Source organism: Pelodiscus sinensis, chromosome 15 (assembly GCF_049634645.1).
Source record: "Pelodiscus sinensis isolate JC-2024 chromosome 15, ASM4963464v1, whole genome shotgun sequence".
Classification (NCBI taxonomy): domain Eukaryota; kingdom Metazoa; phylum Chordata; order Testudines; family Trionychidae; genus Pelodiscus; species Pelodiscus sinensis.
Genome location: NC_134725.1, coordinates 34339348 through 34354912, shown reverse-complemented (window position 1 = coordinate 34354912; position 15565 = coordinate 34339348). Strand labels below are relative to the sequence as shown.

At 46.4% G+C, this 15565-nt stretch overlaps 1 protein-coding gene across 5 annotated transcripts in view; it reads right to left on the bottom strand.

The window, feature by feature from the left end:
- The window catches only part of CUX2 (cut like homeobox 2), a 281755-nt gene extending 266837 nt beyond the window's left edge, over nucleotides 1–14918 (bottom strand). For 3 of the 5 annotated variants that reach the window (XM_075898702.1, XM_075898705.1, XM_075898703.1), the window contains exon 1: nucleotides 13748–14918. In XM_075898702.1, coding sequence (XP_075754817.1) covers nucleotides 13748–13810 — 63 coding nt within the window. In that variant the 5' untranslated portion in view covers nucleotides 13811–14918. Of the gene's footprint in view, nucleotides 1–13336; nucleotides 13622–13747 lie in introns of those variants that run through there. The other 2 variants (XM_075898709.1, XM_075898707.1) reach the window with 2 other exon arrangements.
- Between the last annotated feature and the right edge of the window lie 647 nt (nucleotides 14919–15565).

The window sequence follows — 15565 nt, the reverse complement described above, 5'->3', positions numbered from 1 at the left end:
AGTCTGAATTTTAGGTTTTGTTTAAAACCCTAAGATTTTACACTACCCATACCCAATAAAAATGTTTCCAAGGATGTTTTTATTTCATTCTGATGGAAACTGTTTTTCAATGTCTCATTGTTATTTGTAGTGCAACTAGCAGGTTATGATGCTAAACGTAAGAATCTGAAAGATTAGAAACTGATGATAAAACAAGACCCAGACTGGCTAGTGTATTTTCAATGAGAAATGGAAACAGTGAAAAGCCAAAAGCCAATTTGATTTTTAAAATCCACAGATATGATTCTAAGAAAAGAGTGAATTTTGATTTATTAAAATTATGATTTTTAGCCTGGCATTGAACTATATTCTGTGAAGAACACATTAGAGCAGGGGATCAGAATGCACAATCATTCTTTCTGCATTTTTATTTGAAGCCTCTGCAGACGAGAAGAATAAATAAACGAAGAGAGCAGCTACTCTGCCAACATATGGAGGGAGACTAACAGGTAGTGGTGAAAGCACCATAGAGGTTATCTGGTTAAGTGTGTACCTCCTGAAGGACACTCATTTGGGATGAGCTGCCTGTTAAATCTGTTCATAATTACTCATTCAGATCATGAAACCATTAACATTACATTCCATGTGTGGCTGAGGAATTCCAGAGTCCTCTTCCAAATCTACCTTCACTGGGTGCAAGCGGAGATCAGCCTTCCTGCCTCATTTGACATCACTTTTCTTGACCTCAGGCAGTTCCAAGGAGTTTGCCGCAAACACAGCGGCATGGCTCTTTCACAGGCATCTTTTCATTAGGGCTGCCGGCTCAGCCAGCAGGTTCAGCACCACACACGTGATCCCCTTCCACAATTCACTTCACGCTGGCTGACGCTGAGGTCAGAAAACAAATAGTGTCTGTGGGTGGCTGGCTGTCCCATGACAGAAGTCCTGAGGTGGTCTGCCCCCGCTGGGCCTGGTAGGTGGAGAGATGGCCTGGTTGGTCTCGAGCAAAGGGCTCCGACAACGATTTACCCAACCACGAGACCGCGAGGGAGGCCGGATGCCGTTGTCAGTTACAATGGTGTTAGCCCAGACTTACAGGGCTGGCGCAGCTCCTTCTGTCCAGGCTTACCCAGTGCAGCGGAGATCAGGGGACGACCAGGGACAGCTACAGCTGACTCCAGGCATAAACTCCTCTTGCTCCACTGAGCCACATGGGGCCAACAGAGCAGCCGTGGCTGAGAGGAGGGTTACTGAGCCATTCTGCCTGTGCAGGCCAGGATGATACTAGGGAGCTGGTATTCCCTGACTGCTGCTCCATCCTCCACCTCTAGCGCCTGCTGCCAGACACCAGCAGGGCAGGGCAGCGTGTCATGACACACCTTCAAGTCAGCTGACTGGCATGGGAGTAGCCCCACTCAACACAATGGGAGCCACATGCGTGTTTAAAAGTCATGCTTATGCTTTGTCATTGCATTCTGTTGTGTTGCGGTGGGTGCTCCAGAAGGGGAGGGTCTTCTGGCACTGTCACCCGCATGTTAATGCCTTCTCTTAGCCTCTCCATATGCCTCCACACTTTGCACTCCAGCTGGAACCCAGGGGTGTCATTTAGGGGTGATAACACGACAGTGGCTGATCAGAATGCTCTGTAACAAGAAATGTGCATCTGCAAATACCACCTCACTAGCTAATAGGCCAGGAAATACCTTAGCAGTCACAATGTCAATAGCAACCACTGTCAGACCATGGGAACCTGATTATATTTTTCGTTTATGTCCCTATTTGCCTCTTGGCCACAGATTCCCTAAGACCACAGAAAGAATCCCCTAAACTGAGTTGGGAGGCCACCCAATTCATCTCTAATGGGCTGCAGCATGCACACAATTAATTAATGGATTTATTAATTAGGGAAGAAGTCACTCTTCAGGCTGGAATTGGGGTCACCCGTTTCTAAAGTGAGAGCTGCTGAGCTAAAGATAAACTCTAATTTTCTGCAGCTCTGCCAGCCTTATCTTCCAGAGCCTCAATTATTCAACCACAAAAAAATTACACTTTGGTAACATTCACAGCCTGACTTCCTCCTGCCAGGCAAAGAAATTCAGATTTAAGAGGAGGAAATCAGAACTGTACGTCCATCCAATTACCACCCCCCACTTTTTTTCATAATTGAAAATAAGGCTCCCTCAACCTGCTGCTACAATGGGAAAATTCCCATGGCCTTCAGTGGCAGCTGGATCGTGGCAATAATTAGGAGATACCCCAATTGTTATTATTAAACATTTGCATTTAGAGCTGGAGGTATGTGTGCTTCAGCACACACCAGCAACAAGCAGACCTTGCCCTGAGGAAATTACAAATCCTGGACTTGACACTGGTTTTAGTTCTGCCCAGAGGGACCCCACCACCCATCTCTCCCTCCCCTGCTCCCTCCCCCCCCAGATACAACTGCTGAATAAGAGCCCAAATAAGAAATAAGGCAAAGCAGGGGAAAAGAAAGCTGGGCATGAATCAGGTGAGGCAAATTATAAAGGAGATATCAGGGTTGCATCTCCCATTCATTGAAACAGAGTTTCAATTAAATTTTCTCTGCCCAGTGGGGAAAGGCTAAGCATCTCTCACAGGGTGACTTGTGAGGGTTTTTTAAAATCAAACCATCAGCTTCAATTCCAAGTTCTGTCTGCTCAGAGGCAAGAGGAGATGATGGAGCCACCGGCAAGCATGTTGCATATACCTTCAGAATTAGCTCTGGAGCCTGCAAACTAGAGATGTTTAAAAAAAAAAAAAAAAAAAACCACCACACCCACAAAATCCTAGCGGTTACACGATTAGCCGGTTTTGACGGGGTGGGACTAGGAAGGGAAGGATGGCGGAGAGGTGCACCATGGCTCCTGGAGAGCTTCCTGCCGCCTGCTCCACTATCAGGGCACAAGCCCTGCTCCAAGCAGGGAGCCAGCTGCCCGGTGCTGTGGGCTGTACAGTATAAGCTTTATACTGCAGAGCTCTCAGCATGAAGTAGCAGCCAGATTCCTGGGAGCAGGGAGAGCAGCTGGAGCCTGCTGGGAGCCAATGCACACCTGCCAGCAGAAAAGTTTAGCCATAACAGAAACTAATACCCTGATGTTTATTGGTTAACCGGTTAGACTCTGGCATCTGTACTGCAAACATGGATGGGGAAAGCAGCTTTATTCACATGAATTACCCATGGATCTCAAGTTGGCCTGTCCCAGTAGGAAAGTTCCTTGCAGGTATGCTTGCAAAATCAAAGCCTAGAAGATGAATGGATGAGGAAATAGAATGGTCACAATTACCCTGTCCTGTCCTGATCTGAGTGGTGTGTCCATCTCCTATCTCCTGTGAGCTCTTTGAGCAAGGGCCACTGTTCAGAGAGTGCATGTGTACAGTGCCCAACACAATAGAGGTTGGGTCCCTGACTGCAAAGACAACGATCAGCATGCCACCTAAACAATACACTGTGCTACAGTAAGCATTCAGTGACTTCAAGTCAGCAAGACAAGGCTACTAAAATTCATAACAGCTCTCCACATCACTCCACAATCTACCCCCTTCTATAGACAACATCCAAGGAAGTCACAGTCTGTCCCATTAAAGGATCAGAACAAGGAAATGAATTTTTTAAGTGGATCTATTGTTTTTAGAAACGGTAAATAATTTTCACCCATTTTATTTCCCCTTGCCCTTTTAAACACAAAAATTTCCCAGATTCTTTAAAATGTATTTAGTCCTGGCATTCTCTGCTGCCCTCTCAGCGCTGTACAGCATTTTAAATGATATGGGATAGAACAGCGATAGGCAAACCAAGTTAGTGAGTGAGTTGCATGAGTGACCCTCCATCTCAATGGGCCTCAAAATTGTCATAAAGATGGTCTCTTGGGATAGGGTAGCTTTGCTAACTGCACTTGCGTGCCTAGAATTTGCAGAGAGTGTTGATGGAATCATAGCAGCGCTGTGATTGGATGCAGAGGGAGTGCACAGCTCTCACAATGTTGTGTGCAGTCAGCACACACCTCACTTCATGTGCCCTTGCTTTGTGTGTGTGTCCCACTTTAATACTATCAGATGAAATCAGCAGAATCTGGCAATCCTGCACGTGTGCAACAGTGAACAAAATGTCTCGTGGGCCATACATAGAACCCCAATGGGCTGCCGGTTGCTCACCACTGGGTTAGAAGCGCATTGCCTTCCGTATATAATAAAAGTACAACAGCACACCATGAAATCACCCTCTACCCTTGCCTCCTCTGGCTACAGCAGTAATAACATGTAAATACCTTATTAGAAAGATGGTCTGACACCATGCCCTGGAGTGAGAGAGTGTTCCCCAGTCAGACCCAATATCAAACACAGGGCCTGCTGGATACATCCAGGACAACTGCACGTTGGTATCGCACAGGTCCAAGGTCGGGATACAGCATTATGTTACATGACCCAGTTAGGAGGCAAATCAAAGACGGGTGCCCAGCCTTAGTTGAATGTCCTAGCTCCTGCTGTTTGAAGTCAGCTTGTAACATTCAAGTCATGGTTTATTTTTCAGGAAACAGTAGTTCAAATTCATCCTTGGTGTTATTCCATCAAACCCATGAGACGACAACCAGGATGAATCTGTCCTGTTAACTTTAATTGCTCCCTTAATAATATTTAGCAATAATATTTAGCCCAGATTTCTCAGTGGTATTATGGTCTATCAGCCTAGGGAGCCATTGTCTATCAAATCAATGACAGTGTACTTTGGAGCCATGGCCGTTCCAACGGAGATGTAACTTTCACACAGGGTGCTGCTGGCACCACGGGGCAGTGCCCAGGGTGGTGTTACCCAAGGAAATCCTGTGCTCTGCTGACCCTAAACCCAGGAAACCATCAACAATCATTAGGAGATGCTGTGGTTTATGGTGAAAATGGCAGCCAGACCAGTCCAGCTCCAACAGCTCTCACGCTCGAGAGGAACAGATGAAGAAAGTTGGGTCATAATGCACTGATAGACTCCCACAGCAGAGAGCCAGGCCTCATGCAGGCTATGCAGAAACCTTGATGGAGTTGCTGACGGGAGCCATTACTGGGGCATGTGGAGAAACAGAAAGACGCATTGCAAGTTATTCTCAAGATAACTGGATTATTTTCAGTTTTTCAACAGGAAACCCTGCCTCCTGTACACCCCCAAAAGGACGAGTGAACAGTGCCACCTGAAGATTCAGGTTCCTTCTCTGCTTAACCTCAGTGAGTCAATTTCATTCCCCAGGATGTTGACAGGCTGGCCCTGGTAATGTCAGCTGCCCTGAAACTGTGTATCCCAACCCAAGGGAGTCACCTCCTGGGATAGAAAGATAATTCAGACTCCGTAACCCATTCAATCCTTAGCCTCTCTATGGAGATGGCCAATCAGTAGGCTTGGAAGGATTATCTTATCAGTAAATTTGAGAGACACTGATTTCACTGTTCACGTGCAAACTGGCAAGAATAACATTTCCACAGATGTCATTCAAAACAGAGAGATGGGCAAAGTAAGAAAACTGCTGGTCGAGAACTTACCAGGGCTTGATCTAAGGAAGGGATGTTCAAATGTGTTTAATATGGTAACTATGTAGTGGGTCCACGATTAGCTGTATGCTGCAGAGCCCGCAGTGAAGCCTCCCTAGGAGTGAGGCTGCCAGCCCCTGCAAGCCCAGCTCCCAGGGAGGAGGCTTCACTGCCCTGCCACAGCAAAGCCACCTCCCTGGGAGCCAGATAAGTTTAACCAATACCATTATTGATGAGCATCAGCTAATCAGTTAAACAATTTGTCGGTTAAACTCTAACATCCCTAATCTAAAGATCAGATTTTGATATCTGCTGTTGACAGTTTGTTTTAACCGCTATAAAACTTTTAACTTTTTGAATCTCAATATCCACTGTCATTAAATAATTATTGCCTGACTCCCCCACAACTTCCAACAATGGTGAAAACTGAAATAAAAGAAAAAATGCTTAAAATAAAATTACATTTAAAAATTAAAATTAATTGTAGAATTAAAATTAATTCTGCCAAGCTTACCAGTGAGGGAGCTAGCTGTGGTCACAATAGTAACCAATTACGTGCAATTTCCTTGCTTTAAAAAACAACCACAAAGCTTTTTGTAAGCTTCAATGAATCTTAAGTAATACACATTAGATTCACAACCCATCTCAGAAGGAGCCAAAGCGTTCCAAGGCTGAGTTCATGAATACCGTGGGCCATATTCTTCACTGGTGTAGCTCCGTCAATGTCAGCGAAGCTCTAGGAATTTACACCTGCTGAACATCCAACTTTGCATGTCACTCATGACCAGCCCTTTATTAGCCTACAACAGGTCAGAATGGAAACTGGAGGAAAGAAAGGTTGCGGAGTTCACAGCCTGTGGACAATCCTCTCTGCTTCCTAAAACATTTGTCCATCAGAAAGCTGAGTGCCTCAGAGAACATTTTGAATGGATGTGAAATTTAACCTGGACTGTACATACTTTGTTGGTTGCAGATTTCAGTCCAGTTCATGGTGGCAAAGTGACTGGGGATGTAATAATGTAGTTGATTAATCAATAAGTAAAAGCTTATCAGTTAATGCTACAGACTACACACATACCCCCCCCCCCCCACACACACACACACACCACCAGTAAAAAATGTTAGCAGACTGGCCAGCAGCCCAGCTCAGTTCTGGCTCACACTGGGTCCAGGACCTGCCTCCACTGCAGCTTTGCATTTAAAGTGCATTAGGAGCCAGGCGGGCAGGCAGCCCGGCTCAGTTCTGGCTCATGCTGGGTCTGGGAGCTTAGCCTCCCCCTCGACAGGGGCTGTTGTCACCCCTGCCTGTATCAAAGGCAGCAGTGCAGGGCACCAGGCAACAAGTCTACAACGGGAGCTGGTTTTTAAACTGGCTTCCCTTGTGGACTAGCTCATGCCTGGCTTCCCACACTGTTGCCTCTGATACAGACAGGAGCATGTAGTGGCAAGGGGCTCCTCAGGAGTGGGGCTGGAGCGCACTGGCTGCTGGCCTATCCCCAGGGACTACAGAATAGTCAAGTAACGATAAGAATTAGCCTATATTTAACATCCCTAGAAGTGACCACATTTGCCAAAATCACCATTCCATTGAAACATTGAAAGAACAATCACAGAATGATGGGCCTCTAAAGGTCAACATTTCCTCTAAGTTTTTCCATCAATGTGTGGGTTCTTTACATCCATGGGCAGAATATTTTTTAATGTTCACCAAGCCATGTGTGAATGTGCACCACCAATAGGAAACAAATATCCAGCGGCAAGTGCTCTGCTAATCAGGTGGGTAGAATCTGAATCTCTCCTGAGTGACCACATAAGCCCACAACTTATCGGGAACGCTGGTGAAGACTAAGCACCCTTCTGGCCCCAACCACTGATCCATTAAGAATAGGGTTATGACACTTGGGCATTGCAGCATTGTAGAAGTTGCTGCTGCCTATGTTGTACAGCAGGGCTACTCAACTTTGGAAGTCCCAAGGGTAACAATCATACACACAGCACATGGCAAGGGCCTCAAGGCTGATTGTACAGACATGCAAATATATGCAAATAGCTTCTTTCACACTGATGGACATGAATACAAAGATTAAGGCAAGACTACACAACACACAGTCCCCATTTAAGTCAGTTCCGCTGATATTAATAAAATGCAATATTTACCTGATTTCCACCCATAGGACAGCACTTTTACTGAGCAATGACAGTCCAGTAATTGAAATACTAAAATGCAAATCAACAGAAGACCATTATATAGCATTGCCATTGTGGAGTGTGTTCCCAGTGGAGGCCATGTTCAAAGACCCCACCCAAACCCCACCAGGCCACTTGTAGAGTAGCTCTGTTGTATAGGTTGAACCTCTCTATTCTGGCACTCTCTGGTCCAGGAACATCCATGATCCAGCATGACTGTAGTTAGCTGGATGTCCACTTATTATGGGGGTGGCCAAGTTTCCCACAGTCCCATAAAGTTTGTTGACAGCCACCAGTCCTGGCTCTCAGTGCTCTGTACTGTTATTTAGCTCCACTTCACCCCTAAATGCCTTCTAAGAGCCCCACTAATCAGTGGAAATGTTGGTAACGTTGCTAAACAATAAAGACCACTCATGATTCAGCAAATTCTCTGTTTCAGCACCAGTTAGGTCCCGAGGGTGCTGGACTAGAGAGATTCAACCTGCATCTCTTCCGGAGAGAACTCAAGAGCCTGCATTTCCAGGTTGTTGACCTCGCACCTTCCACCTTGTTCAAGGTCATGAAAAAACCTGGATGCGTTTTTGTTCCTTCCAAGTGACAGTTTGAGCAGGATCCTAAACGCAAGACAATTATGGTGCGACAAATCCCGCATATCAAAGGAGACATTTTTATGATGCTGCAATGAAATTTTATTTCGAATATTTTACCTGGAAGCAAGTTCTGCACAGCTTTTTTTTTTAATCATATCTAGATGGTATTAATAGAATAATGGCATAACTATATAAAGAACCAGCTCTGTTTGAGCCAACAGCCCAAAGAAATCCTTAAGGAATCAGATATGGTCTCAGGTTTGATCACAGAACAACTGCAAATATGTAACAGAAAGAGATAGCATTGCACTACACCATGCAGACATCATCTACAGAGGTCAGTGGAATTAGGGATAAATCCATCCCTATGTGACAGGGCATCTGCCCTGCACTGGTCCTGTAAGGGCAACTCAGCCCTGAGCAAGGGCTGAGAACGAAGCCCCAGCTGAGGTGGGTATTGCTAATTAGGGCCCAGCTAAGGGCTATATAAAGAAGAGCCCCTGGAGGGGGAGAGGAGGACTTTCTTTTGCTCTGGCTGGGAAGCAGGCGGCTTCTTGGCTTAGAGCAGAGGTGGGGAAACTCTGGCCAGGCAAACTCCCAGGCTGCGTCTACTCTGGCATGATTTTGCACAAATACTTTTAACGGAAAAGTTTTCCATTGAAAGCGTTTTCGGAAAAGCACGTCTAGATTGGCAGGATGCTTTTCCGCAAAAGCACTTTTTGCAGAAAAGCGTCCGTGCCAATCTAGGTGCGCTTTTCCGCAAAAAAGCCCCGATCGCCATTTTTGCGATCGGGGCTATTTTGTGGAAAACAAATCTCTGCTGTCTACACTGGCCCTTTTGTGCAAAAGTTTTTCAGAAAAAAAAACTTTTGCCCGAACGGGAGCAGCATAGTATTTCCGCAAAAGCACTGACAATCTTACATGAGATCGTCAGTGCTTTTCCAGAAATTCAAGCAGCCGGTGTAGACAGCTGGCAAGCTTTTCCGCAAAAGCAGATGATTTTGCGGAAAAACTTGCCAGTCTAGACACAGCCCCTGGCTGCTGGGAGGCAGCCAGGGGAGTCAAAGGCAACAGGTCCACACCTCCTTGCCAATGATGAATGGCCATTACAGACTGAAGACTGCCCCTGAGGCAGGGGCTAGATGAAGACTGGCAGTGGGTCACTGAGGCAAGGAGGGTACAGGAGAAGTGGGGCTTCCCTGGGAGGAGAGGACTCTGGAGTACAGAGACTGATAGAACACCTCTCTGGAAGGGGGTGGACACTGGAGTGGGCACTGCCAGAGGGCAGCGTCCTGAAGGGGACGCTGTGGTCCAAGAGTGACACGGGTCCAGACTGGAAAGTGAAGGGAGGACATGGGGAAACACCAGCCACTGGGAGGCATCCAGTGAGCAAATAAAAGCTCATTCCCAGGGCTACCAGCAGGAGAGGCCATGGCGGTGTGTCTGCCCCATGACACCCTGGTTTAACTCCACTGAAATGGAGACATAATTGGGATGAATTTGACCCTGTCTCTCTCTTGCTTTTAATGTGGGTGACTCTGATACACAACGGCTGCGTCTAGACTGGCATGATTTTGCGGAAATACTTTTAACAGAAAAAGTTTTCCATTAAAAGTATTTCCGCAAAAGCGCGTCTAGATTGGCACGGATGCTTTTGGCAAAAAGTGCTTTTGCGCAAAAGCATCCGTGGCCAGTCCAGACGCAATTTTGTGCAAGAAAGCCCCAATCGCCACCTTAGCCATCAGCCATCTTAGCTGTCTACACTGGCCCTCTTGAGCAAGTATTCTTGCGCAAGAGAGCTTTTTCCCAAGCGGGAGCATGAAAGTATGTGTGCAAGAAGCACTGATTTTGTACATTAAAAGAAGTAGTACATTGGATGAACCAATAAGCTCTCAGTCTTACTTTAAATTTGGAATGTCTTAATGATATGCAGAGTCCAGAGCATTTGGTGAGGTTAAGTCCTCCCATGCAGAGCTCTGGAGGTGGGTCTTGCAAGGTCCTAGGCATATCTACAGACGTAATAAGTAGGCTATTCCATTTCCAACTTCTCTGCGGTACTGCGGTGAAGTTTATTAGAAGTTTCAGAAGCTAAGCTTCAGCCAACAGGACTGACGGCTTATTTACCACTGTCATCTATATAAAGAAGAATTTTGACACATTGTTAAATGATAGCACATTTAGATAAGTCAAGCTGTCATATCATTTAATGGATGTCTAAACTCCCTCGGTAGCTGATATGTAAAATTTATGCACTTCAGAATATCATAAGGTTATAATATTTTAATCACATCCACATTTTTTCTAAATTTTGAACAGTGAAAACATTCCATCAAGCGCTACGCATTCAGAAAATTCTTGGCGCTCGGCAAACAGCAACAGAGTCTGAACTAACTAGATGCCGCACATTACCTTACCACTTAAATTTCCGCGGAACACTCCACAGTGCCGACTAGCTCAAGCACTGATTCGCACAGACACACAGAAGTGCCTGTCTTACTGAAACAAAATGCACAATATTTGATTTGATAAACTCGCTCACATAACGTAACCAGAGCCCATTTATAAAACATGGCAACAGTAGGTAGTTATACCCCAGTTTGGAGCGATCATAAATATTTAAAATCAACAATGCTGCTTGGTTTTGCCTTTTTAAATATAAAATTGGCTGCACCTAGGATGCAGACAGCATATAATCCATACACTGGTATACTAAGTGTAATAAAACAGAGCAAATTAAAACAAGAAAAATCATAAAGGTATGAATCCTGTTGTGACTATTATACACAAGAAAGCCGTAAAAAATACAACATTAGTAATGTACACTATAAAACAATCTCATAACCAAATGAAATATGCCTGGCATTATCTTTGATAGAATTTTATCTCTTCTCATTTCCGAGCCTACTTACTGTAAAAAGACTCAATGACATTTTGATCAAAGTGTTATAGAGTATCCCATTATCTGCATGTTTTACATATGCCCACCATTTGTCAAGGTTGTCAAACTTTTGCCATGGCATGGCTGTTGCAAGCAAACAGGCCTGTGTGTACCATTTTTTTTCCAAAAGCATTTGGAAGAATAAATGGATTGTTTCAATTTCTTTTTTCCAATAGAGGGAATTAGGCCAAATTGTCACAAGAACACCTTTTCCACCACCACCCAGAGGAGACCCCAAAAAGTACTGCCAGGACAGAAGACAGCAAGAACTGCTCTTACAGTTCAGCATCCAGATGCTGCTACTCATTCATTCAAAACATCTGAGAATTAAAGCTCTATACTTCTTCCCAAGGGAGCACAATTAAGCTGAAGAATTAAGCTAGATCTTCCAATATTTGCCCCAGCTCAAAAAAAGTTTAGTTTTCCTTTCACACCAAAAACTAGTAGTAAACATTTTTAACTACAGTTTGGTGAAAAAGTCATCAGCATGATATATTAATGCATCCTTTGTATCCCATGTACTTAGAATGCTAATCCCCTTCAAACCAAAAGGCCCTAAACGAGCAGTCATGGAAAGCTGTTGGCTGTACCTGTATTACTTTGAGGGTTCAGTATCACAAATGTACTAAGTAATCTGCTTAAAAGCCAAAATGTATTAACTGCTGGAACTGTTGATACATTATTGAAGGGCCATAAATCGTATTTAAATTTGTTTACTCCCCTATGAAGCATGCTGCATTTTAAAGCCTGTAATATCCTACAGGGATAAACCTATTTAATATCCATGTAAATGAGCGTCTTTCCTTTTGTAGGAGTTCCAGTTTCAGACTTCATCTCATTATGTGCCACATACAGAAAGCTATATAACAACAAAATGTAAACATCTATTTTTTTCAGGTCATCTATCCTCTTGTAAATGTTAACAAAGGGCTTATCGTTAATTTCACAGACCAGTGACACTACAGCTGTATACAGACTTCTATGACCTAAAGAGAACCACAAAGGCGCTCTTCCCTAATGCAAGATAGGTGTATCCATCGCAAGTCTAAAAAACACTGATAATTGGATCTATATGCACCTGGAGTAAGGTTAGAAGACTGAATATTAGTGGGCTAATGAAAATTTTGTTAACTGACATTCAGGGATGAATGAAGGCAAAACCCCTGCTGTAAATCTGCACACTAAATTCTCAAGACCTGAATAACAATAGGATCACAGAAGGGCTTCAGCCAGCCCTGAGCAGATTTGATTCTCCTTCTGCTTTCTCCCATATCTGTTTGTCATGCTCTTGTCATTCCTTATGTTACAGAACATCAATCATAAATAAAGAGTCTATGCCCTTAGTGCGCCCAGGTCTGATTCACAAACATTAGCAGGGAATACAATTACAATTGCCTGAGCACCAAACACAATGCAGCCAACCTAGAACAGGGGGAGGGAGAGCCAGTCTTTTATTTTAAAGACACTTTTTTTCCCCTGTCGCTGCAGCATTTTAAAGGGCAAAAAAATACGGCAATAAACAGTTTGGTTTGCATCTTTGCTACACGTTCCTGGCCAGTAAACCTCTGAAAAATGCAAGTCACTTGCATCTTCTGTTTTAAAAGCCCCTTGACTGGCTTTTGAATTCATCTGATGTGAATGCCAGATCTTGGGGCTCAGGGTTGGGTACCACTTGCCTGAAGGAAAGAAACTTCCCAAGATTTGCATGAAGGCAAAAAAGCAGCCCCTTTTATCTTCCGTCTGATTATCTTTTATCTTAAGCTAATGTCATGGCAAACAAGTCAAGATACTATAATAGGTCTGTTATCTGCCTCATTTCCTCTCAACTTCTGCCTGCTGTGATTGCTCCTTCAAAGATTTAAACATTTATGGAGTATTCAGAGCAGCAGTAAAGACAAAACAGTTGCTTCCGAAGCACTCCAGAAATACGAAGTTAATATCGACATCGCGCCCCTGAAAACAGTCTGGATCATACACGAACCCCTCCAGCCCCAGCTGCAGGGACACCCCCTCGGCAGATCTCTTTCAGAGAAAATAGAAATCACCCCCCTCCACACACACACACACACACACACACACGGAAAAGTTCAACCTCTGCAGTTGCTGGATTCACCTGCCTGGCAAATAGCTCGCATCCGAGGCAATTCGAGTCCAAAGGCAGCAGCAGAGGAGGGTGGGGGGAGGACTTCCAGCTCCGCTCGGGAGGCGAAGCCTGCTCCGGAGCGGCTGGGAGCAGCAAGTCCGAGAGGGCAGGTGCCGGGCTGCGGGGAGGGGGGCGATCCGCGCCCCCAGCGAAGTTGCGCGCTTGGGGGGCGGGGGGGAAGTGGCGCGTCCCGGGCTGTGTAGCGCGGCTCGCAGGATCAATGACCGGAGCGAACAAAGAGCAGCGGCGACCGGGATCAATCGCTGATCGGGGCTAGTGGGGGGGGGGGTGCGGGGATCCCCGCAGCGCCCGCGCCCCGCAGCCTGGCTGGACTCCCGGGCGCGCCCCGCGGCTCCCCCGCGCCGCGCCGCGGCCACTCACCTGCAGCCGGCGCAGATCCAATTGCTTCCAATATTGAATCATCGATCCCACATCGGCGGCCATCTTGGGGGAGCGAGGCCGGGAGTTTGTGCGGGTGTCTCTCGGCTCCCGCCGGGGCTGGGCTCGGTCTCCGGGCCGGGCTCCCCCAGCCCCGGGGCCACCCCGCGCGCCCCCTCCCCGCTGCCCCGGCGCGCCCCGTCCTCCGCACGGAGGCTTCGGGGAGAAGTGGCTGCCCTACAAATACCCCCCTCCCCCGCCGGCTCCCCTCCCTCCGCCGCCTCTGCCCGCAACCCAGGCAGCCAAAGACAGGAGCGATCTGCAGGGGAGGCGGCTCGGATGCTGCCTAAGGTGCGAGCGATGCCTTCGCCCCCCTTCGCCTTCCCCCCCCCCCAAAGTCCGGGGACGCTTTGCAACTGGGTTGCACTTGACTTTGGCTCTGCCCCCCCCCCCCTCAAACTTATCGATACTGACGTAACGCGCGGATCGATGCAGGCGGCCAAGGAAGGAAGGGCTTTTAGGGAGGTGTGGGGGGCGGGGGCGTCATTTATTGGGGGGGGACGTACCCCGATTCCCCCACCTCCCGCCGCGTAACAAAGTTCCAGGAGTTCGTAGTTGGCGCTGCATGGTTCTGACTAAGGGGAGCCCGGGGCGGTACTTGCTCCCGGAGCGTGTGTGCGTCCTAAACCGGGAGCCCCATCCCCCGGCGAAGCCGCATTCCTTGTGCCCAGGGCCAGCTGCGCGCCAACACACACACAGCTGTGCTGGAGTCAGGGCTAAATTCACAGGGCACTGGATCGGTCCGTAGAGCTAGCGTTCAGTTTTGCACGTGTGCTGGGGTAGCGTGTGTGCCTCTAATCCACCCACCCAGAGGTTACACCCTCCGGGATCTTTCTGGGTATCGGTGGGGTGCTTGCTTGCACAGAGCGGCTGGGTTCACACCAGGATATAGGTGGCGCCCAGTCTCGAACTGGTCTACATTTTGTACTGGAAGACGTGCGGTTTCGATGCCGACACTGTGCCTGTTGCCAATAATCCATAACAGCCAGGGGCTGTCTGATGAAGCAGGGGCTGATTCTGGGTACGGCAGGGGAGACAGCATGGAAGCTGCGATCCGTGGGGGGATGTTCTAGCAAGATGCATTATTCAAAGAAAAAGTCGATTCTCTGATGGGGGGTTTTATTTTATGACCTGCCTGACAGCATTCTTGCACTGGGACAATAGACCCTGGCCAGGCTTACTAAAAGGATAAAGTTCATAAGAGTAATACAGCTAACACATTATTGGGGTTTTCTATACTTCCTCCCTAAGCTTTCTGCCATGTAGCAGGAGTTTTGGCATAGCACCTGCTTTTAAGCTTTTTTAAAAGTTTGTTACTGTCATGCAAATAATTGGTTGGTCATCTCTCTGATACAGGTTTCAGAGGTTAGCCATGTTAATCTGTTTAATCAAAAACAAGGAGTCCAGTGGCACTTTAAAGACTAACACTTTTATTAAGAATTGGGGCATAAGCTTACAATTCAACTCCTTCCTTTGATATTGGGTTGTCTGAAGGGTTAGTTCTGAATCATTCAGTCAGCATATGGGACTTACACAATTTTTCTCCCTACTACATCAGTTACATGCATTTTTCATGGGCATGGCTAAGCTATGTCATTTATCAGGTCACTAAAAGACATTGCCAGCCTTTTCAATCCACTGTTCCCTAGAATTTGGAGACAGACTGTGATTTAAAACTTACTATGTAAATTCAGATTGCACCTGCTCTTCTAATAAAGACTATGATGTGTTGGTGCTTTTTACAAAAAACATAATTCCAGA